General features: G+C 43.8%; 1 protein-coding gene across 3 annotated transcripts; it reads left to right on the top strand.

The window, feature by feature from the left end:
- Window positions 1–3,676: 3,676 nt before the first annotated feature.
- Window positions 3,677–23,634, top strand: GP6 (glycoprotein VI platelet). 3 transcript variants are annotated; one of them, XM_036092097.2, is made up of 8 exons: window positions 3,677–3,886; window positions 7,804–7,839; window positions 7,975–8,232; window positions 10,687–10,974; window positions 15,799–15,852; window positions 18,500–18,559; window positions 19,869–19,919; window positions 21,346–23,634. In XM_036092097.2, the coding sequence occupies exons 1-8, from the start codon at window positions 3,853–3,855 to the stop codon at window positions 21,579–21,581; spliced, it is 1,017 nt and encodes a 338-aa protein (XP_035947990.1). In that variant the 5' UTR covers window positions 3,677–3,852; the 3' UTR covers window positions 21,582–23,634. The 3 variants fall into 3 exon arrangements, with proteins under 3 accessions (XP_035947990.1, XP_035947989.1, XP_035947988.1); XM_036092096.2 differs by having other exon boundaries at window positions 7,578–7,839; XM_036092095.2 differs by having other exon boundaries at window positions 7,574–7,839.
- Window positions 23,635–24,027: the final 393 nt, after the last annotated feature.

Below are 24,027 nucleotides of genomic sequence, written 5' to 3'. Positions count from 1 at the left end.
CTGCAAAGAAGACATCCAAATGGCCAACAGACAGATGAAAAAGTGCTCAACATCACTCAGCATCAGGGATATACAAATCAAAACCTCAGTGAGATACCACCTCACACCAGTCAGAATGGCTAAAATTAACAAGTCAGGAAATGACAGATGTAGGCGAGGATGTGGAGAAAGGGGAACCCTCCTACACTGTTGGTGGGAATGCAAACTGGTGCAGCCACTCTTGAAAAATAAAAACAAGCAAACAAACAAAAAAAGAGAACAGTATGGAGGTTCCTCAAAAAGTTGAAAATAGAGCAACCCTATGACCCAGCAATTGCACTACCGGGTATTTACCCCAAAGATACAAATGTAGGGATCCAAAGGGGCACGTGCACCCAAATGTTTATAGCAGCATGTCCACAATAGCCAAACTATAGAAAGAGCTTAGATGTCCATCAACAGATGGATGGATAAAGAAGATGTGGTATATATACACAATGGAATATTATGCAGCCATCAAAAAATGAAATCTTGCCATTTGCAATGACATGGATGGAACTAGAGGGTATTATGCTAAGCGAAATAAGTCAATCAGATAAAGACAACTATCATGTGATCTCACTGATTTGAGGAATTTGAGAAACAAGACAGAGGATCATGGCGGGGGGAAGGGAGGGAAAAATGAAACAGGATGAAACCAGAGAGGGAGACAAACCATAAGAGACTCTAATTTCAGGAAACAAAGTGAGGGTTGCTGGAGTGGAGGGGGGTGGGAGGGATGGGGTGGCTGGGTGATAGACATTGGGGAGGGTATGTGAGCGCTGTGAATTGTGTAAGATTGAAGAATCACAGACCTGTACCTCTGAAACAAATAATACATTATATGTTTAAAAAAAAAGAAATAGGGGCACCTGGGTGGCTCATTCAGTTAAGCGTCTGCCTTCGGCTCAGGTCGTGATCCTAGTGTCCTGGGATCAAGCCCCACATCGGGCTCCCTGCTCAGTGGGGAGTCTGCTTCTCCCTCTCCCTCTGCCTGTCGCTCTGCCTACTTGTGCTATCTATCTCTCTATCAAATAAATAAATAAAATCTTAAAAAAAAATAACTGAGGGGAGGAAATAATGTGGATGATGGTGGGGAATGAGAGACGGTTGACCCTTGGTGGGACAGCATATCAGGTAAGACTGTAGACCCTGGAGTAGATGAGCTAACCTGCGTTCAAATTCTCCCTCTGCAGCCATTGGCTGCATGATCATGTACACGTTGACAAATGATTCTCTAAGCCAGAAAGACATAAGTAATTTACAAGCTCAGGAAAGGGTGTGATGAGATGCTCAACTTCATGAGGAATTAGAGAAAAGAAGACGACAACAATGATGTGATATTACTCCATACCCATCTGCTGTGGGCTGAACTGTGTCCCCTCCAAATTCATACATTGAAGCCCTAACCACCAGAACCTCAGTGGGACCTTATTTTTAGAAATAGGGTCATTGCAGATGTAGTTAAGATAAGATGAGGTCATATTGGAGTAGGGTGGGGCTCCTAATCAATATAACTTGTGTCCTTAAAAACAAAAAGGAAATTTGGGCACAGACAAGCACGGGGCGGGGGAATACCATGTGAACCTGGAGGCAGAGATTGGAGTTGATGCATCTATAAGCCAATGAGCACCAAAGATGGCTAGCAGCCCCCAGAATCTAGAAGAGAGGCATGGACTAGGTTCTCCCTCATGGTTCTCAGAAGGAGCCATCCCAGCAGACACCTTCATCTTAGAACTATGAGGCAATAAACTTCTGTTGTGTAAGCTGCTCAGTTAGTGATACTTTGGCAGCCCTGGCAAATTAGTGCACCATCTGCCAAAGACTAGGAGGCTGGGCAACCCCGGGTTTTGGGTGTGTGGGGAGGTCTGGGGACCCTCTTTCCCTGCGGTGGGAGAAGGAACTGGTACGTTGAATATGGAATGCCATTTGGCAGTGAGTAAATTGAAGATACACCTAACTCAAGATCTGGCAATTTCCTGTTGGATACATATTTTAAAGATATTCTCACATACGTTCAGAGGGGTACATGTAGAGTGATATTTAGCTCAGTATTGTTTACAGTGGAGATATTTGGGCATAATGTGGCTGTCCATTATTGGGACAGCGGAAAGATTAATGTGTTGAAGCAAGTAACTGTTCTGCAGACATATGAATGTCTGAGTGTGCTATGGAAAGACAAATGACTTCCACAGCATTACACAATTTACAACACAATATACGTTTGCAAGATACAAAATAAAGTTTTGCAGAGATGAACTAATTCGCATGGACTATTTCAGAGCTGCTCCTTGGAGGTGGATAATCGAAATGAGAACCACAGGGGAGAGCGATGGCTTGGATGTGCGTGTGCTTGTGCTAAGCCAGAGGAAATCGATTACTCAGCTTCCAGCACTCAAGCTCTAACTAGAAAAATACATTTTCTTCTAAGTTCAGGTTTTCCCATTTGAATGGGACTAAAGCTTTTGATGTAGTGTTCCATGATTCATTGTTTGCGTATAACACCCAGGGCTCCATTCAATACGTGCCCTCCTTAATACCCATCACTAGGCTAACCCATCCTCCCACCCCCTCCCCTCTAGAACCCTCAGTTTGTTTCTCCGATTCCATAGTTTCTCATGATTAGTCTCCCCCTCCGATTCCCCCCCTTCATTAATGAATGGTGACTAACATAACATAACAAAATAAATAAAATGTTAAGAAGAAACAAACTGAGGGTTGCTGGAGGGGAGGGGGGTAGGGGGATGGGGTAACTGGGTGATAGACATTAAGGAGGGCATTGGGTATTATATAAGATTGATGAATCACTGAACTCTACCTCTGAAACTAATAATATACTATATGTTAATTGAATTTAAATAAAAAATTTAAAAAAAAATGAATGGGACTAAAGCTGCACCTGTTTCTCAGTCTTGTGTGAGGGTCAAACAAAATATGCCTGAAAAGTGAGTAGGATTACAAAGAGATATTTGTGTACCCAGGTTTATCTTGCCCATGGAGTCCCCGAATGATCCAAACCAGTGGTTCTCAATTGGCCATGAGCCTCCCAGAAGCACAGGACAGCCTGCCCCCACTCCAACAGTCACCTGGTTCCAAATGTCAACAGTGCCAAAGTTGGGACATCCTGATCTGACCTGTATAAACTCTTCAGTCTCAGCTTTATGCTCCTCGATTCCAGCCACACTAATCACTTACCGCTTATATGAAAATGCCAAGCTCTTTGCCTCATCAAGGCTTTGGGGCATGCTGAACATGCTGTTCTTCCATGAATATTTCTTTTTTTTTTTTTTAAAGATTTTATTTATTTATTTGACAGAGAGAGACACAGCGAGAGAGGGAACACAAGCAGGGGGAGTGGGAGAGGGAGAAGCAGGCTTCCCGCGGAGCAGGGAGCCCGATGCGGGGCTCGATCCCAGGACCCTGGGACCATGACCTGAGCCGAAGGCAGACGCTTAACAACTGAGCCACCCAGGCGCCCCTTCCATGAATATTTCTTATGACCAGGTATAATCTCAAATGTCACCCCTCCAAAGGAAAGCTCCATGAGACCGTTCTGTTAATGAGATCCATCAGATAATATTCCATCTCAGTGCCTCAAGGGGAAGACATAGTGCGATCCTGGGTTGGTGACAGAAGATAAATGAGCTTCTGTGAGCTTGTGTGCAAGTCATTCTACTGAGGGATGGCTCCAGCTTGATGAGCCTCACTTAGGAAAAGCCAGCCTGAGGGGGGAAGGGAGGAGAGGGTTCTGTATCCTCATCACATCCCGCACCTCTGCTCCAGCCCCTGAAGCTTCCCTCCTGGGCTACAGAGCTCTGGACAGGCTGAAGAACCATGGCCCCATCCCTGTCTGCCCTTCTCTGTCTTGGTGAGTCCTGAGGGTTGATCTGGGAAATGCTGAGGGATAAGCAGTGGGCTATGAGACTAAGAATGTTTAAAAAACTGCATCAGAAATGAATTTCAGGACAGCTGGTGACCTATGAGGGCCCTTCATTTGTTGGTTGGGAAAACTGGGACCCAGGGAGGTGGTGTTTGTCTGTTATTCTGTTCTATTCTCTTCTTGGCTGGGTCAGGAAATAAACAGGTCTTCCAGTTTTGGGTGCAACTTTGTCTCTATACACTGTGTTTTAATTATTTAATTATTAATTTATATTTTGTATGTGAACTTGGTGACATCAGGACTAGATTACAGATTTGTCAGCAAACCTCATGGCACAGGGACAAATAATCCTGCCATTTGCAACAATATGGATGGACCTTGAGGCCATTATGCTAAGTGGAATAAGCCAGACACAGAAAGAAAATACCGCACAATCTCACTTATATGTGAAATCTAAAAAAGTCGAACTCATTAAGGCAGAGAGTGGATCACTACATCAAAAACTAATGATGGGGCGCCTGGGTGGCTCAGTTGGTTAAGCGACTGCCTTCGGCTCAGGTCATGATCCTGGAGTCCCGGGATCGAGTCCCGCATCGGGCTCCCTGCTCGGCAGGGAGTCTGCTTCTCCCTCTGACCCTCCTCCCTCTCATGCTCTCTGTCTCTCATTCTCTCTCTCTCAAATAAATAAATAAAAAATCTTTAAAAAAAAAAAAAAACTAATGATGTATTGTATGGTGACTAACATAACATAATAAAAGAAAAAAAAAAAAAGGCAGAGAGTAGACTTGTGGTTGCCAGGGGCTGTGGGTGGGAGGAAATGGGGAGATAGGGGGACAGAATACAAGCTTCTAGTTATAAGATGAGCAAGTTCTGGAGATCTAATGCACAGCATAGTGACTATAGGCAATAATAATATAGAAATTTACTGAAAGAGTAGATCTTAAGCATTTTCACCAAACCAAACCAAAAATCAAAACAACCTGTGTGAGGTAGTGGACGGGTGGTGATAATTTGATGGTGTGAATGTCCATCAAATCGTCATGTTGTACCCCCTAGATGTACAGTTTTTCTTTGTCAATGATACCTCAATAAGGCTGAAGTAAGAGCCTCCCGTAGTGGGATTGGTGGTAGGATTACGTGTGTTTATTGCCTGCCCTGGCTAGGCAGGGTGCGTGCACAGTTCCCTTATTTATTCAGAAGAGCCCTATTGCTAAAAGGATGGAGGCTCCCAGGGGCCAAGCAGGAAGGAACAGCTGTGTTATGGGGATAAGAAAACACATCATGAGCACAGACCACCTGTCAGTCATTCATTAACACACACTCACGTGGCACTTACTATGGGCTAGATATTACTCCATGTTTTTTAGCAGACACTTACTTAATTCCCAGAATGGCCTGACGAGGTAGGGCCTTTTTCATACCCCCATTTTACAGAGGAGAAAGCTGAGGCCCAGAGGGACTAAGGAACTTGTTTAAGGTCACACATCTAGGGCTCGAATAAACTCAAGAGTTTAGCACCAAGTTCACACTGCTTATCACTAAAATATGCTGCTGGTGTTTGAATCTACCTCCTGCCAGCTGCAGGATGGTGGACACGATACGGTCTCCATAGTTTGATCTATAAAATGGGGCTAATAATGGTCCCTAACCAGAAGGACTGTGGTGATTCAGGGTCCATCCAGGAAGTTCTCAGAAGGGGACTGGGAGTATTTTCAGTCACGCTAGAAGGTTGGATGGAAACCCACGAAAGGACCAAGGTGGGGTTGTGTTGGGCAGCAGACAAAGATGTGGGTAGAGCTTGGGTACAGGGAGCAGAACCTGGTGTGGATAGAGGTTCAGAGGGGGCTGGAGACAAGTGTGTCACCCCCTGAGCTCTGGAGTCAGGGATGATCCAGGTTCTGCCACTTCTTAGCTGTGTGAGCTCAAAGAAACTGCTTAGCCTCTCTGTCCAGTTTCCTTATGTTTATCATGGAGACAGTAACTCCTCCTTCTCATGTGTGTGCACACCTGAGCTTGTGTGTGTGTGTGTAAGGATAAGAGTTACCAGGTAAAATACAACATGCTCAGTGAAATTTAATTTCAGGTAAACAACAAATAATATTTTAAGCCTAAGTATATCCGGCTATATTTTGTGGGTCATACTATGAAAAAATTTTTCATTGTTTATCTGAAACTTATATTTAAATGGGAGTCCTGTGTTTTTATTTGCTAAATCTGGCAACCCTAGTGAGACTAAAACAGGTTATGCTACCAACCGAGCAAAAAGGGTAAGAAAACTAATGATGTACTGTATGTTGGCTCACTGAACACAATAATAAAAAAAAAAAGTCAGCTTGAGAGAAGAAGGCAGCTGTTCAACCTAGAGAAGGTAGAAGGCAAAATGGAGGAAAAGCACCTCCACCAGAGAAAGTGGAATTGATTGATTATGCAGTTTGACAGGTGTGCAAAATTACACGGGGAGGCTATTTGGAACTGTGGAAAGAATTAGAAGGAAAACTATGTCAAGGAAAACTATGCAGATGGCACTAAGCCAGACAAATACTGATTCCAGGTTCAATAAATAGGAAAAATACACAGGTACAATACTACACTCCTCAGATGTGAATAATATTTGCACAGTCATAGTGTAATTACAGAATATTGATTTAGACACAAAGTTAGAACAGTGGGAAATCCATGATTAACACAGCCGGTGATCTCTAGACATGACAGAATGCAACAGATCCCATCCGGATCTAATGTACAGCTTGGTGATTTCTTTTTTTAAAGATTTTATTTATTTATTTGAGAGAGAGAGAGAGAGCATGAACAGGGGGAGGGGCAGAGGGAGAGGGAGAAGCAGACTCCCCACTGAGCAGGGAGCCCGATGCGGGGCTCGATCCCAGGACGCTGGGATCATGATCTGAGCTGAAGGCAGACACTTAACCGACTGAGCCACCCAGGCGCCCCTACAACATGGTGCTTATAGCCAATAACACCTTGTTGCCGAGTATCCTAAATGTTCTCACCACAAAAAAAGAAATGGTAATTATGTGAGGGGATAGAGGTGTTAGCTAATGCTGTGGTGGAAATCATTTTGTGATATATAAATATCAAATCAACACATACTTAAATTTACACAATGTTGTACATCAGTACTCTCCATAAAGCTGGGGAAAAAAAAGAGACCACATCCTGCACACAGCCCCCTTTTCAGAGAGGAGATAGTTCTCTTCACAGTTGTCGAAAGTGTGTGCATGGGGAGGGGGGCAAGGAATCCCTGGCTGGCTTTTTTTTTTTTTTTTTTTTAAAGATTTTATTTATTTATTTGGGAGAGAGAGAATGAGAGAGAGCACATGAGAGGGGGGAGGGTCAGAGGGAGAAGCAGACTCCCTGCCGAGCAGGGAGCCCGATGTGGGACTCGATCCAGGGACTCCAGGATCATGACCTGAGCCGAAGGCAGTCGCTTAACCGACTGAGCCACCCAGGCGCCCTAAAAACTGTGGTAAAATAACAAACTTAACATAAAATGTATCATTAATGACATTTAGTACACTTGCAAGGCGTGCAAACATCACCTCTGTCTTGTTCCAAGACATGTCACCACTCCAAAAAGACCCCATACCCATGACAACCAACCCTCAATCCTCCTTCCCCAGCCCCTGGCAACCACTAATCTCCTCTCTGTGTTTCCAGGCAGACTGACCCAGTGAACACGGTTCAGATAAATGGAATCATACAATATGCGGCCTTTCATGGCTGGCTGCTTCTGGCACTTAAATTATGTGATTGTGTGTGGCCTTAAAAAAAAAAAAATGAGGAGAAGAGAAAGTTACTGCCTGCAAATGTCTAAAATCACCTGCCTTGCATGCAGAAGTGTGGGCTCCGGGAGGTCCTAGCCTTTGGTGCTTTTCTTCTCTGCTCAGGGCTGTGTCTGGGGCAGGTGGTGCAAGCTCAGCACGGTGAGTCCTTCCCCGCCCCGGAGTCCCGGAGTCCCGGGTCCCTCCTCTGGGCTCAGGAGGGTGGGGGCAGTGGGGGCCCCGGGAGGAGGAGTCTTTTTGGAAGCTGCCCTCCACCAGGCTCCACTTCCCTTCTAGGCCCGCTGCCCAAGCCCTCCCTCCAGGCCCTGCCTAGCTCCCTAGCGCCCCTGAAGACGCAGGTGACCATCCGCTGCCAGGGACCTCCGGGGGTGGACTTGTACCGCCTGGAGAAGCTGAGGTCCGGGAATTACCAGGATCAGCCCGTCCTCTTCATCCCGGCCATGGAGGAACGTTTCGCCGGGTGCTACCGCTGTTCCTATCAGAATGGGAGCCTCTGGTCTCCCCCCAGCGACCGGCTGGAGCTGGTTGCTACAGGTACCTGGTGGGGCCTGGGGCTGTACCTGTGGCCTGGGGGGTCCAGGAGGGTGAGGAGGGGGATGACGATGACAGCGAACCCCGAGACCCAAGGGGCGTGAAGCGCTAGCTACGTTTAGGAGAGGTGCCCCAAAACGCAGTGATCCACGTAAGTGATATGTCAACGCACTATCTTTCTAAAACAACAAAAACCAATGCGAAAACCTCCACGCTGAACAAAACACCACACTTTTAAGTAAAGACAGAATCAGGCAGTGCCGTTTGAAACCGTACGTGAGCCGGATGCAAAAGGCAACACGCATACCCTCTCTCCACATGCTAATGCCTTCTTTTTTAATTTTTTGATGGAATAGAATGTTCTCAGCTTGTCCTTTTATTTCTAATGCATTTTCAAACGGTTATTTTCCGAACAGATTTTGAAAATATCATTGATGAGTTTGTTTCCCTAAAGCCAGGAGAGTAAAAGGATAATGAATTCTTTAAAAAAATTTTTTTGGTATAAATGAAATAAACTTAAAATAATTTGTGAGTTCTAATAGCCTACTTTAAAGTTTTTCAGTTTTTTTCAACTATGCTAATAGTGTGGAAAAAATTCACCATAAAAATACACAAAAGTGTTTTGAGCCTTTTGCTTCTCCACTAGGCACAGTTGGAGTCTGTTTTTGTTTAAAATCTTGGTTATTTTGCAGTATGAATTATTTGCATTAATTCTGGTTTAAAAATTGCATTAAAATAGTAAGCTATTTTGTTACTACTGTCATAGTTTGGGAGATCCCTATGCATTAGGCAACTATGCTAAGTTGCTTCATTCAGTCATTCCCATTTTCTTTTCTTTTCTTTTAAATTTAAATTCAATTAGCCAACATATAGTACATCATTAGTTTTTTTTTCATCTTTACAACTGTGGAATTATCTTTATTTTTTTTAATTTAAAAATTTTTTTAAATTATGTTCAGTTAGTCAACATTAGTTTTTGATGTAGTGTTCAACGATTCATCAGTTGCCATTTACAGTAAAGAACACTGAGGCACAATTTCTTTCATGAGTGTTCTGTAGTTCCTAGAGTATAGATCCTTTACCTGTTTGGTTAGGTTTATTCCAAGGTATCTTATGGTTTTTGGTGCTATTGTAAATGGAATCGTTTCTCTAATTTCTCTTTCTACAGTTCCGTTGTTAGTGTATAAGAAAGCAACTGATTTTTGTGCATTGATTTTGTATCCTGCCACATTACTGAATTGTTAGATCTATAAAGAGCTTCCCAAACTCAACACCCGAGAAACAAATAATCAAGTCAAAAAATGGGCAGAAGACATGAACAGACACTTCTCTGAAGACATACAAATGGCTAACAGACACATGAAAAAATGTTCATCATCATTAGCCATCAGGGAAATTCAAATCAAAACCACATTGAGATACCAACTTACACCAGTTAGAATGGCAAAAATGGACAGGGCAAGAAACAACAAATGTTGGAGAGGTTGTGGAGAAAGGGGAATCCTCTTACATTGTTGGTGGGAATGCAAGTTGGTACAGCCACTTTGGAAAACAGTGTGGAGGTGCCTCAGAAATTTAAAAATAGAGCTACCCTATGAGCCAGCAATTGCACTCCTGGGTATTTACCCCAAAGACACAGATGTAGTGAAAAGAAGGGTCATATGCACCCCAATGTTCATAGCAGCAATGTCTGCAATAGCCAAACTGTGGAAAGAGCCAAGAAGCCCTTCAATAGATGAATGGATAAAGAAGATGTGGTCCATATATACAATGGAATATTACTCAGCCATCAGAAAGGATGAATACCCAACTTTTACATCAGCATGGATGGGACTGGAAGAGATTATGCTAAGTGAAATAAGTCAAGCAGAGAAAGTCAATTATATATGCTTTCACTTATTTATGGAACATAAGGAATAGCATGGAGGACATTTGGAGAAGGAAGGGAAAAATGAAGGGGGGGGAATCAGAGGGGGAAATGAACCATGAGAGACTATGGACTCCGAGAAACAAACTGAGGGTTTTAGAGGGGAGGGAGGAGGGGGGATGGGTTAGCCCGGTGATGGGTATTAAGGAGGGCACGTACTGCATGGAGCACTGGGTGTTATACGAAAACAATGAATCATGAAACACCACATCAAAAACCAATGATGTATTGTATGGTGACTAACATAAAAAAAAAAAAAAAAGAACACTGAGGCACAGATAGAAGGGTAGATTGATCTCCAGGATCACACAGCCCCTAAGGGACAGAACCAGGATTTGAGCCTGGGCACTGCGATATGATCCTGGTTACATTCCCTGAACCCTTTTGTTGGCTGGTGGCAGGGCCAGTGGGTTCTCTAGGATGGATATACCTGGAAAGTTCCCTAGCTCTTAGGAGGTGGGGGGACCTTCTCACCCCCATGGCCACACACTGGCCACGGTCTTTAACACCAAAGCTCTCTTTTCTCCCAGGAGTTTATGCCAACAAGCCCTCGCTCTCAGCCCAGCCCAGCCCGGCTGTGTCCCCAGGAGGGAAAGTCACTCTCCAGTGTCGGAGCCAATACAGTTTTGACCAGTTTGCTCTGTACAAGGAAGGGGATGCTGGGCCCTGGAAGGGATCTGAGAAGCAGTACTGGGCTGATTTCCCCATCACCGCAGTGACTGTTGCCCACAGTGGGACCTACCGATGCTACAGCTTTTCCAGCAAGTTGCCGTACCTGTGGTCGGCCCCCAGCGACCCCCTGCAGCTTGTGGTCACAGGTGAGGCGCTGCAGACCAAGCCTTCCTTCTTCAGCTCTTGCACACTCTGGTGGAAGTTCCAGGGGAGGGGCCGACAGGTGTGAAGGAGGTGGGAGGCCAGGAGAAACCTGAGGCTTTGGAGGGTATATTCGTTTCTTAGTACTGCTGTCACAAGTCACCACTAATACACGGGCTTAAAAAACCATAAATGTATTATGACCTTACATTTCTGGAGGTCAGGTACCGAATGGGTCTCACTGGGACAAAACAAAGGTGTCAGCTGGGCTATGTTCCTTCGGGAGGCCCCAGGGGAGAATCTGTCCTATACCTTTTCCAGCTTTTAGAGATGCCTGCATCCCTTGGCTCCCGTGGTCCTTTCCTTTGTCACAAAAGCCAGCAATGTAGCATCTTCAGTCTCTCTGTCTCAGACTCTTCTGCCTCCATGCCTCCTGCTTCCACATTTAAGGACCCTGTGATGACACTGGGCCCACCTGGATAATCCAGGACACTCTCTTCACCCTGTCATCCTCCCACTTACCATGTAAGGTGCCATATTCACAGGGCCTGGGGATTAGGACTTGAGCATATTTGGGAGGCTGTTATCCTGTCTACTACAGAGTATATACACTAGAAAAAATAATTCTTAATACCAGTGATAATGCCTTGAGTCTTGTCTAGGTTTCAAACAAACAAACAGCAGCAAAAAACTTATGGAAATTACTTAAAAAATGCCACTATAATAGGAAGGAGACTTTGACTCCCTTTACACCACTAACACACACTCAGTCTTTCTTATTTGTAATAGTCGAAGCACAAGGTATCTCTACAACAAAGCTTGCTGCTAAATCCTTTACATCAACTGATATAATTTAAAAACCATTATTGAAGTTTCCTGCTCACCATTGTTTTACAGTTATGTTCCTTCACAAGTATTGAAGCAACTGAAGTATTTAAAGTGTATTTTATTTTTTTAAAAAGATTTATTTATTTACGAGAGAGAGAGAGGGAGAGAGCAGGGAAGGGCAGAGGGAAATTTTAGCAGACTCCAAGCTGAGCATGGAGCCCTATGGGGGGCTGATCCCACCATGACTTGAGCTGAAACCAAAAGCCAGATGCTCAACCCACTGCACCACCCAGGGGCCTCAAAGTTTATTTGTTTATTTTTTATAATCTCTCCACCCATCATGGGGCTCAAACTCATGACTCTGAGATCAAGAGTGGCATGCTCTTCCTACTGAGTCAGCAAGGTGCCCTAGCAACTGAATTATTGAAAATGCCTCAATAGGGGCACCTGGATAGCTCAGTTGGTTAACCGTTGGACTCTTGGTTTTGGCTCAGGTCATGTTCTCAGGGTCATGAGATGGAGCCCTGCATGGGGCTCTATGCTCAGCATGGAGGCTGCTCAAGATTCTTTCCCTCATTCTCTCCCTCCCACTTTGCTCCTCCCCACCCTGCTCACACACTCTCTAAAATTAAAAAAAATCTTAAAAAAAAAAAGAAATGCCCCAATATACAAAAGACTAATGACTCTATCTGTTAGCAAAGGGAAAATTCTTATCCTTTTGGTCTCTAGTGGATTAATATAGTGCAGGGTAAAATGAAAATGTACTAGTATTCAGACTTATTTTCATTGAAATCTAGCTAGTGAAGTCATTATTCAGTAGAAATTGCCCTCCATTCTTTGTTTTATTCAGGTATGGTTTCTAGACCTACAAGGTTACCCACTTTAAGTGTCCATGGTTTTTAGTGAGTTCACAGAGTTGTGCAACCATCACCACAACCCAGTTAGCCCATCTCCATCACCTCTGAAGGATCTCTGGTGCCTGTTCGCAGTCATTTCCCATTCAACCACTAACTACTTTCTATTTCTATAAATTTGCCTCTTTGGGGGAATTTCATATATACGGAGTCCTAGAACATGTGGTCTTTTGTGACCGGCTTCTTTCACTCAGCCTCGTGTTTTTGAGGCTTGTTCACATCGTAGCAGCTATCAATCCTTCATTCTTAAAACATGCCTCTTTCAAAAGAGGACAGCACAGTTCATAAAGAAACTGTGCATACACATAATGGAATATTATACAGCCCTAAAAAGGAAGACATGTGCTACAGTATGGATGAACCTGGAAGACGTTACACTATGTAGAATAAATCAGTCACAAAAGGCCATATACTGTCTGATTCCACTCACGGGAGGCATTTGAAAGTTGTCAAAATCATAGAGGCAGAGAGTAGAAAGGGGATTGCCAAAGGCTGAGGGAGGGGAAAAGGGGAGTTAGTGTTAAATGGACCCAGAATTTCAGTTTTGAAGATGAAAAAATTCTGAGATTTTTTGCACAACAATGTGAATGCACTTAATACTATTGAACTGTACACTTAAAAAAAATAAAATGGTACATTTAATGTACATTTAAAAATAACATGAAAAAAAATTTTTTTTAAAGATTTTATTTATTTATTTGACAGAGAGACACAGTGAGAGAGGGAACACAAGCAGGAGGAGTAGGACAGGGAGAAGCAGGCTTCCCGTGGAGCAGGGAGCCCAATACGGGGCTCGATCCCAGGACCCTGGGATCATGACCTGAGCCGAAGGCAGATGCTTAACAACTGAGCCACCCAGGCACCCCCCAAAAATAACATGAAAATTAAAAAAAGACACATTTTCCTGCTATAATACTCAGAGGCATTTTTCTTGTAAATCTTGGTGTCTTTGCCCAACTCATGCTTCCTACTACATCTTTGAAACCTGTCCCTAATCTGACAACTGAGCACCTCTACCGCTCTACCATCCATCATGTAGAACTGGGTTACTCCATACAGGTCTGTGTCCACCTTTGTCCCCTTTAATTTTTTAATATTAATTAATCGAGATATAATTGACATATAACATTGCATAAGTTTAAGATACAGCACACGTTGATTTGATACATTTATATATTGCAACATGATTGCCATTGTCGCACGAGCTAACACCTCCAACCCATCACAAAATTGCCATTGCCTTTTTGTGGTGAGAACACTAAAGATCCGGTCTCTTAGCAACTTTCAAATCTGTAATATAGTGTGGTTGACAGTATGCTATGCATTAATCTCCAGGACTTATTTATCTACTGGTTGCAAGTTTGTATACCTTTGCCCCTTTAGAATGTTTGCGAAACTATGGCAAGAGGAATCCTTTTAGAACAGGCTGTGAAAATCAGATGATTTTGCTCAAAGCCCACAGCGCTCCCTCCTCTCTTCTCACCAAGCCCCTCTTTTACCTGTCTGATCACTGACCTGCTGCTCTGCCCTCATCCACTCTGCCTCAGATACACTGGCACCTTGCTTCCCCCCACCCCACTTTTAAATTGAAGACTAACTGACATACAATGTTGTCTTAGTTTCAGGTGTACAACATAGTGATTTGATATTTATATACATTATGGAATGGTCACCACGGATAAGTCCAGTTACCATCTGTGACGGTTATATTACTGACTACATCCCATCTTGCTTTTCCTTGAATCTGCAGGCTCACTATGTCCTCAGGGACCTTGCACTTGCTGGGACGCTTTCTCCAGATCTCATGGCTCAATCCATTGCTTCCTTCAGGTCTTCTATCAAAGGTCACATTCTTGCCTCTCTGATGCAATCTGCCGCCTTCCCTGCCTAATTTTTCTCCATAGCACCTACACCTGTTCATACATTGTACTGATTTATGGTGTTTATCACCTGTCTGCCCCCTGCATCCTGGAATGGAAGCTCCAGAAAGACAGACATTTGTGGCTGTTTTCTTTTCTGCTGTATCCCCAGCACAAACAATAGTTCCTGGCACATAATAGGAACTTAATGAATAGTCACCTGTTTTAATTGTACAATGCAGTGGCTTTTAGTAAATTTAGAGTTGTGTGGTCACCACCACAATCCAGTTATAGAACATTTCCACCACCCTATCACATCCCTCATGTCCATAGGCAGCCCCTCCCTCCTCCTCCCTCCAGCCCAAGGAAACCACTAATCTTCCTGCCTTTATAGATTTGTCTTTTTTTGGATCCCTGCTCATTTATTGCTTCTTTCACTGAACGTATTTCAAAAGTGCCTATGCTGGGGCTGTGCTTTGCTGGGGACTTGAAACTCTCTCTCTCTCTCGTATCTTTTCCTTTACACACACATATTACACGTACACACGTAATACATACATATAGTAATTAGAATAAACAGTCTTAAAGGGTATCCAATACCTGCATAGCTGTCGCTGTGACATGCATTATGAATTAGAAGCACATGGTGCTGTTAGAACCTAGAAGGGGAGGCAGTTCGGGAACACTTCTCTGAGCAGTCAATGTTTGACCTGGATCTTAGGGCAGAGTAAGAGGTAACTAGGTGGGTGGAGCAGTGGGATGGGCTGCGGGTGTGCGGGATTGTATGAGCAAATGTCCTGGGGTGAAAGGAGGTTGGCAGGTTGGTGCAGCTACAAAGCTAGGGTGGTGGGGGTGGAAAGGGGTTGTGTTTTGCTACATGGGCATCACCCCTTCTCCCTACATGTATCCCACGGCTTCTGCCTCTTCTGCTTTCCAGGACTTAAGAGCCGGTTTTGCTCCTAGGGACAAAGTAAGGTGCAGGTCACAGAGATCCAGAAAAAGGGACAGAACTAAGTTCAAAAAGCAGGGAGGGCAGCTACAGAGACTGTCATTCTTAATGAGTCCCAGAATGCGCCAGATGTGCTATTTAAAACCCATGAGAGTCCAGTGATGTGAGCTTCTTTGTATTCATTTTCTAGGTGAGGAAACTGGGTCGCAGAAATGCTTTATTATTTGTTCAGGATCCATAGCTAACAGAACACAGAACTCTCTTTTTCTGATTTCCCAGGGACCTCTGTGACCCCCGGCTGGTTATCCGCAGAACCACCGTCCTCTGTGACAGGTAAATTCTGGAGGATTCATCCCAGTGTCTGGGGTATGGACCAACAGACCCCTTCTTTTCTTTCTCCCCTTTATCTAGATTTCTCAATTTAATTCACTTGTCTCTTTCACAAATTTGATTTATTTAAAAAATCACTTATTTCTGCCTGTAAAGAAGATTGGTATAATAATATTAGATAGACATTACTATGCTGCCCTACACCCCCACTTCTATACAGCCTTAGGTTGATGGTTTATAATGTCTAATGTGGAGAAGAATAATCTGAGTGGCTTATAAAATCATAGATTCCTGGACTTTAGTTTTGAGTCTCTGATTCCATTGTCCAGTGGTTCTCAAACATTAAGGGGCCTGAGAATCACCTGGAGATGATCCAGGTTTCTGGACCCCACCAGTTCCTGATTCAGAAGGTCTGGGGTGGGGTCCAGTTATGTTCATTTCTTTTTTTTTTTTTTTAAGATTTTATTTATTTACTTGAGAGAGAGAGAGCGAGCACAAGCAGGAGGAGCGGCAGGCAGAGGGAGAAACAGACTCCCCGCTGAGCAGGGAGCCCAATGTGGGGCTCGATCCCAGGACCCTGAGATCATGACCTGAGCTGAAGGCAGATGCTTAACCGACTGAGCCACCCAGGAGCCCCCAGTTATGTTCATTTCTAACAAGTTTGCAGGTGACACTGATGCTTCTGATCTGGGGATGTCACTTTGAGAACGACTGCACTAAATTTTGTGTGAGCCATCATATTCTCCCATCTTCAAAGTATCTTAGTTGATTCTGGTGTGTTGCATACCAGCTGGTGCCTTAAGAGGCTGTGCATTAGTCTGTGGCATCTCTAACATTCCCCGTGTCTCAGGGTAGACCCAAATTCTGAGGAACAGAAGCATGTTGAAAAGAGCCAAGTTGGACAAGAATCTGCTGACTTGTGTGGTTGAGGGTGGTATGGAGGCTGTCATGCTAAACGAGGTGCACTGCATGTGTGTATGTGCACACATGTGTGTATGTATTTCTCATTGGAATTTTAAAACTTCTAATTCTGAGATGTAGGTTCACAAGAAGTTGCAAAGACAATACAGAAGAATTCCCTGTACCCTTTGCCTAAATTTCTCCAATGGCTATGTCTTGCATAATTTTTGTACAACATAAAACCAGGAACCTGACATTGATACAATATTTGTATTTAGTTCTATGGCAATTTATCACGTGTAGATCCATGTCAAGATACAGAACTCTTCCATCCCCACAAAGATATCCCTCAGACTACCCCTTTATGGTTATATCCATCCACTCCCCTCCCACCATTCCTACCCCCTGGCAAGTACTAATTTGTTATTCTATTTAATTTTGTCATTTTGACAATGTTATATATAAATGGAAAGGTTCACCTATCATGGAATGTTTTGGGATTGACTTTTCTCATTGAGCGCAATGCCCTTGAGATCCATCCAAGTTATTGTGTGTTATCAATAGTGTGTTCCTTTCTATGGCGGAGTGGTATTCCATGGTATACATGTATTTCATCATGTTTAATCTAAATTCAAACAAAAATTTATTTATTTATTTTTTGAGAGAGAGAGTGCATGCATGTGAGATGGGGAGTGGCAGAGGGAGAGAGAGAATCTTAAGCAGGCTCCATGGTCAGTGCAGAGCCCCACATAGGGCTCCATCTCAGAACCCTGACATCATCAGCTGAGCAGAAATCAAGAGTTGGATGCTTAATGGACTGAGCCATCCAGGTGCCCCTCAAACAAGAATTTATTAATGAGGCTCACAGGAAGAGAAATAACAGAGAACAAATAATATCCAAGGTCTTATTATACCACAGATAGGTGAGCATAAGCTAGGCTTTGATGAGCTGGTTCCACCATACAAAGATGGTCCCCAGCCTTAATAGGAGCTACATATTTATAGGTTGAGGGGTTTTAGGAGATACTTTGGTGCCCATGTAACTGGGGAGGTCCCTGGTTAAGAAAATGGCCTTAGTAGGGAGGGGAGCCTCTTGTGTTCAGAGGCTGGTATCAACCACTGAGCTTGCACAGATCTACTGGTCCACTTCTTACTTTTTAAATTGAGATATAAGTCACATACCATGAAATTCATCATACCCACCAGAATGGCAATAGTAATTAATAATAATAATAATAATAATATTAATAATAAAGCACAACAGGTGTTGTTGAGGATGTGGAGAAATTGGAACCCTCATACATTGCTGGTGGGAATGAAACATGGTGTCACTGCTGTGGAAAACATTTCAGCATTTCCTCAAAAGAATTATCATATGACCATATCATAAAATTACCATAGGACCCAGCTATTCCACTTGTTGCTATATGCTCTCCCCCCAAATTAAAAAATGTATGGTCATACAAAAATGTGTACATAAATGTTCATAGCAACATTATTGATAGTAGCCCAAAAGAGGAAATAATGTAAGTCCATCACTGGATGAATGGATCCATTTCTTATTCAGCCACTGAGGGATAGAAGACAATATGTCTTACAGCACCTCTACATTTGTCTCTCCTCAGTATCTATGCAGTGTGTGTCAGAGAAAGGGGTTCTGGGAAGCCCAGATATCTCAGAAGGGCTATGCAGAGTAGGGACTCCCTGGGCAGACTGACATTATCCACTTTCTTATTACCCTCTTGCTTAGAATTCCCAGAAGCCTCCAGGAAACTGAGCATCTCACTCATCAACAAGAGCTCTACAATTGGTGAGTAACAAGGCGCTCAGAGCCCAGCAGAGAGGATTATGAGGATAGGTTTTTCTCTCATCATCTAAGGCTTTAAGTCTGCTTCAGGAGATCACCTGATTCTCCCAAGGAAAGTCCTTGGTTTGAGGATCAAGGATAGGATAGAGGTGGGCTCTGAGCATGGGGACAGATATGCATTCTGGGTAATGTGGCCATTTCAAAGATGGCGGAGCCAAGGCTATGATGGGAAGACCATCACTCATTCCTACACACTGCTCTTTGACTTTGCTCTGGTCCATGTAACTTTTGTCCTCTATTTTTTACTGCCTCCTCTTATCACTGCAGTCCCGTGCAACATACTTCTCTCACGCTGTAATTCTCTTCCCCCTCACTTTTCCTGGAAAAAGTATCCACTTCCCTCAAGACAGAAACCTTGACAGATCCCCTGAGGATAGGTCCAATATCTCCACTGGGTCCACCTGACTGGAGCTCTCTGTTAGACTCCTGATACCAATAAGTTCTTTCTAAGACCCTGATGAGATTCTTTATCACCCTCTGTTCAAAATCCTTCTGGGTTCCCAATCACCCTTAGGATATAGCCTGGGGTTCTCAGCTTGATGTTCAATGCTTTTAGATGCAATGCCCTTAGATCAGCCACTGTCTGATCCCTCCAGGGAAAGGACAAGATCCCTCCATTCTTGTCTTCATTCCTCATGCAAATCTCAGTCACACAGAGTCAGATGAAGCTCTCCGGGATCCCTGGCATCTCCTCCTCACTCTGCATCCAAGCCACTTGCTCTGCTTTTCCTTCCATTTCCTCCTGGCTTCAGTCCCTTAGGAGAGCCTTTTCTGACACTGGGTTGTATAGTTTCCTCTGTCCTGTGGACTATTATAGCAATTTACACAGTATATTATTAAAACACACACCTGTATGATGTGTATGGCTGAGCACCTGGAAAGTCTCTGGAGATACTTGTGGAATTAGACAAGAGCTACCATGTGTGGGGTGCTTATCATATACCAAGCACAGTGCCTTATGCTGTTATTATTGTTATTGGTTTAAATTTCACATTAACCTGTGATGTATTATAATTATTTTCACTGGACAGATGGAAAAACTGGCTCATAGATATTAAGTCTATTGACAGAGGCCCCACATCTAATTAGTGATGGATCTGGGGTTCAAATCTAGACAGCCTGACTCTGTAGTTCATGCTCTTCTTATGGTAATGGGATTCTGCCTCAAAAATGTGTGCATTCAGGATAGGGGCAGGAACAGGGCTAGGGGAGATGATCTTATCCCTTTATACTTTCCCTTTTTGATTCCCAGAGCCTTCTAGGTCTATCACCATCTCTCCAAAGGGGCCAGAGTCTCCAACTGGTAAGTGGTCCTCTCTGGACCTCTTCATTCCCACCCCTGTGTTTTCCCCTAAAGCTGACTGCTTTCCCTGTACAGAGGCTACAGCTCTATGGTCTTGGGTCCTGGTGTATAAAATACTAAGGGGAGGGTAAATATCCACACTTGGAACTCAGAATTGGGCAATAAGATCAGGTGAGAAGGTTGAGATAAATCTAGACAACCTGACTCTGTAGTTCATGCTCTTCTTATAGTCATGGCATTCTGTCTCAAAAGTGCATGCATTCACCCCAATGTTCATAGCAGCAATGTCCGCAATAGCCAAACTGTGGAAAGAGCTGAGATGCCCTTCAACAGATGAATGGATAAAGAAGATGTCCATATATACAATGGAATATTACTCAGCCATCAGAAAGGATGAATACCCAACTTTTACATCAACATGGATGGGACCAGAGGAGATTATGCTAAGTGAAATAAGTCAAGCAGAGAAAGTCAATTATCATATGGTTTCACTTATTTGTGGAACATAAGGAATAACATGGAGGACATTAAGAGAAGGGAGGGGAAAATGGGCGGGGGGAATTGGAGGGAGAGATGAACCATGAGAGACTATGGACCTGAGAAACAAACAGGATTTTGGGGGGGGGAGGGGGGATTGGTTAGCCCGGTGATGGGTATTAAGGAGGGCACGTACTGCATGGAGCACTGGGTGTTATACGAAAACAATGGATCGTGGATCACTACATCAAAAACTAATGATGTATTGTATGGTGACTAACATAACATAATAAAATTAAAAAAAAAAAAGTGCATGCATTCAGGATAGGGGCAGGAACAGGGCTAGAGGAGATGATCTTATCCCTTTATACTTTCCTATCACCACTTCTCCAAAGGGGCCAGAGTCTCCAACTGGTGAGTAAGTGGTCTTCTCTGGACCCTCTTCATTCCCACCCCTGTGTCTTCCCCTAAAGCTGACTGCTTTCCCTGTACAGCTCTATGGTCTTGGGTCCTGGTTTATAAAATATTAAGAGGAGGGTAAATATCAGTACTTGGAACTCAGAATTGGGCAATAAGATCGGGTGGGAAGGTTGAGATTTTCTAAAGGATCGGGGAAAGATAAATTCCATCTCTTTCCACTCCTTGTAACAGTCTTTTCTGCTGCAATTAGCCAAATGGCCAGGTAGTGTCTGTGTGTGTGTGGAGGGGTTGTATCAGAGGCCTATGAGGGGGTTGTATGGAAGAAATGATATTTAGAGAATTGGGCTTATCTAGCCCTGACCATTGGTGAGGAGGGGAGGAACCCTCTAGGAAGGAGACTGACATTCTAGGTAGCAGAGAATAGGATCTAGGATGAGGGATATGGCTATGAGAAACCCAAGATGTACCTTGATGTGGGTCCTAGAGATAGGCTTTCATCACCTGCTCCTGTCTCTCTTTGTTCCTCCAGGTCTTGCCCAGCAGCACTACACCAAGAGCAATCTGGTCCGGATATGCATTGGGGCTGTGATTCTAATACTCCTGGTGGGGCTTCTGGCAGAAGATTGGCACAGCAGAAAGAAATCCCTGTCACACCGGGTCAGACCTATCCGCAGGCCACTCCCACCCCTCCCGCAGTCCCAGAAACCACACAATCAGCAGGATGGGGGTCGACCAGATGGCCACAACGATGGGCACCACCATTAGAACTCCAAGGCTTGGTTGTATCTATGAGACAGGGGACGTAAAACCATGTGTGGAGTGTATGGAATGTAGGAGCAGGAGGATAGTGGTTATAACTGTGGAGGAGGAGGACCTTGGGGCCTCTCCTTGGTGTCCCATCAAGGAGCTGTTGAGCCAGTGTCTATTTGGCTTTCCATCCAAGGACTCCCTTCATTTGGGATTGGAGGTATCTAGTGGATGCCAGTATCTTTTCACTCATATCTTGCCCCTTGTGGATCTTATGGCACCCTAACTGGACCATCACACTGACCTCTTCAACCTTTCCTAATACATATTACAGATTGACTTCTGTATCCGCAAGCCTCATAGCTGACCCTGTTCTATCCTCTGCACAAAACTTTCTCATGCTTCCTGTTGGCCCCTGTGTTTTCTCTGGGTATCCATGGCTTAGCTGGTTAATTCAGACTAGTACTCATTTCCTGAGCCTCTCAGCCCAGCCTCTCTCCTAACCAGAAACATTTGGTTATATGTGTGAGTACTCAGGGTTTGCCCCACCACACCTCCCCACCCTGAGGATGCCCTTCTCCTACTCCTTGATCCCAAATGCCATTTCCTCAGACATGGGCTTTGGGTTCATCAATTTATGGCCACATCCTCCTCCTATGTTGCTGCATAGTTAATACCACACTCACAGAATCTCTAACTCACAGGTGAACTTGGCAGAGTATCTGTCCCTAAACTGATGCACACAGGCCACTCAATTTCTTTTCCCCTAAAGGGGGCAACCTCAGGGCATTTTGCACCCAAGGGATATTTGTCAGTGCCTGGAGATATTTTGGGAGGGAGGTGCTGGTATTTAGTGGGTAGAGGGTAGAGATGCTAACACTCTAAGCATGCACAGGACAGTTTCTCTCTCATCATCAAGTATCTCTCCATTTTGAGATACACTTAAGATAACAAAGAATTATCTGGCTCCAAGTGTCAATAGCACAGAAATTGAGAAACCTTGGCTAGAAGACATTGAGATTCCTTCCTAGCTTTTAAAAAATTGTGTGCCTCTATTTCTTCTTTTAATAACCCCACCCACTCCCACCTGAAGGCAGCTACCACACCTCAGACCCTGAGAATGAAGATGCTCTAGGAGAGACCTATATCCAGCTGAACAAGAGGCCTTGAGAGAGAAACAGAAGGAAACTTGTAGAAAAATCCAGGAGCCCACACTGTATGCAGGGACATCACTGAGATGATGACACACAAGCACATTAAATGGAGGTTAGAAGGGGATGTCTGGGAATGTGGCATATTTGGTGAGAATGATGAACGAATGGACCTCAGTGAAGAAATAGGGGAAAGTAGGATGATTGGAAGAAAAATTTAAAAATTAGTGCTTAATAAAAAAAAAGTGATTCTTACAGTTGTTGCTTTAAGGACTTTTGGGATTTTGTCTGTCACAAGGAAATAAGGGGGACTCTATGGGGAAGAGCATACCATGAAGTACATACCATGAAGTTATGTTTTCTGTAAGTAAGGTTGGAATTATTAAAAAGCTAATCAGAGCAAGGACATGATCATATAAGGGCTTCACTGAAGCACTTAAGAATGCTACAAAATATTGTAGGATTGGTGGAGAAATACTCTACAAGGAAGACCTACTAGGCAGCTATCCATGAAGGTCAAGGAATGCCAGAACTGGGCAGTGACTGGCAAGGTGAACAGACCAGTGTGATCACAAACATTTCTGTCCCCCTTTTCTTTCTGGGTTAGGTTCTCCCCAAATAAAGGATCTTCTGTCTAAATTTGGTCAGAATCCATTAATAAAAACCTCCTTCATGAATGCTTTCACCCCTTTATTTCTCTTGATAGACTCGAGATATAGGCATTCTATCCATAACAGGGGTAAGCCACCTGTGTGTATTTCATGGAAGCCAAAGCACAACCAAGGCTACAGTAACATCTGGCCCAGCACCTAACATCACTGAGAGGGCTCAGAGGAAGTTCCCCATCACCTTGATGATCCTGGACTTTACTGGGGAATGAATAAGTCCAGGGGATTCAGAAAATAAAGTCATTTGAAGAAGGTTGGTTATTGGCTGGATCTTGATTATCACTCTCAATGGTCAGTTGTGGGTCATCTTGGCTTTCTTCCAGCAGCTTCTGGATTCGAGGATCAGATTCATCTATCTTCAACCTGGACAATGGGGCAAAAAGAAGGTTTCTTGTTGCTTCAAGGAGATTCATTCCAAATGCCCAAGTGCCTGCAAAAGTCTCATGCTTTAGAGCAGGGGCAGGGGCAGTCTTTACTGATTACTGTATGCTCCAAAGTAGGGTTCCATATTGATTTGGAAGGGAAAGAGAGACAATACCAGGTTAACGTTATAATGCTTTTGCATGCTTAGATGATCTCAGGCGATCCTCATATCATGCTTGGAGAGATGGAATTGATGGATACATCTGTGATGTAGTTCTAACA

Source organism: Halichoerus grypus, chromosome 15 (genome assembly GCF_964656455.1).
Source record: "Halichoerus grypus chromosome 15, mHalGry1.hap1.1, whole genome shotgun sequence".
NCBI classification, from domain to species: domain Eukaryota; kingdom Metazoa; phylum Chordata; class Mammalia; order Carnivora; family Phocidae; genus Halichoerus; species Halichoerus grypus.
The sequence above is the reverse complement of the archived record's forward strand: the minus strand, read 5'-3'. Positions and strand labels throughout refer to the sequence as shown.

Coding starts and splice junctions, on each gene's coding strand:
- GP6 (XM_036092096.2), top strand. CDS start 7,746: ATGCAGAAGTGTGGGCTCCGGGAGGTCCTAGCCTTTGGTGCTTTTCTT. Junction 15,853..18,499: donor ACCACCGTCCTCTGTGACAG/GTAAATTCTGGA, acceptor CCTCTTGCTTAG/AATTCCCAGAAGCCTCCAGG. Junction 18,560..19,868: donor CAACAAGAGCTCTACAATTG/GTGAGTAACAAG, acceptor TTTGATTCCCAG/AGCCTTCTAGGTCTATCACC.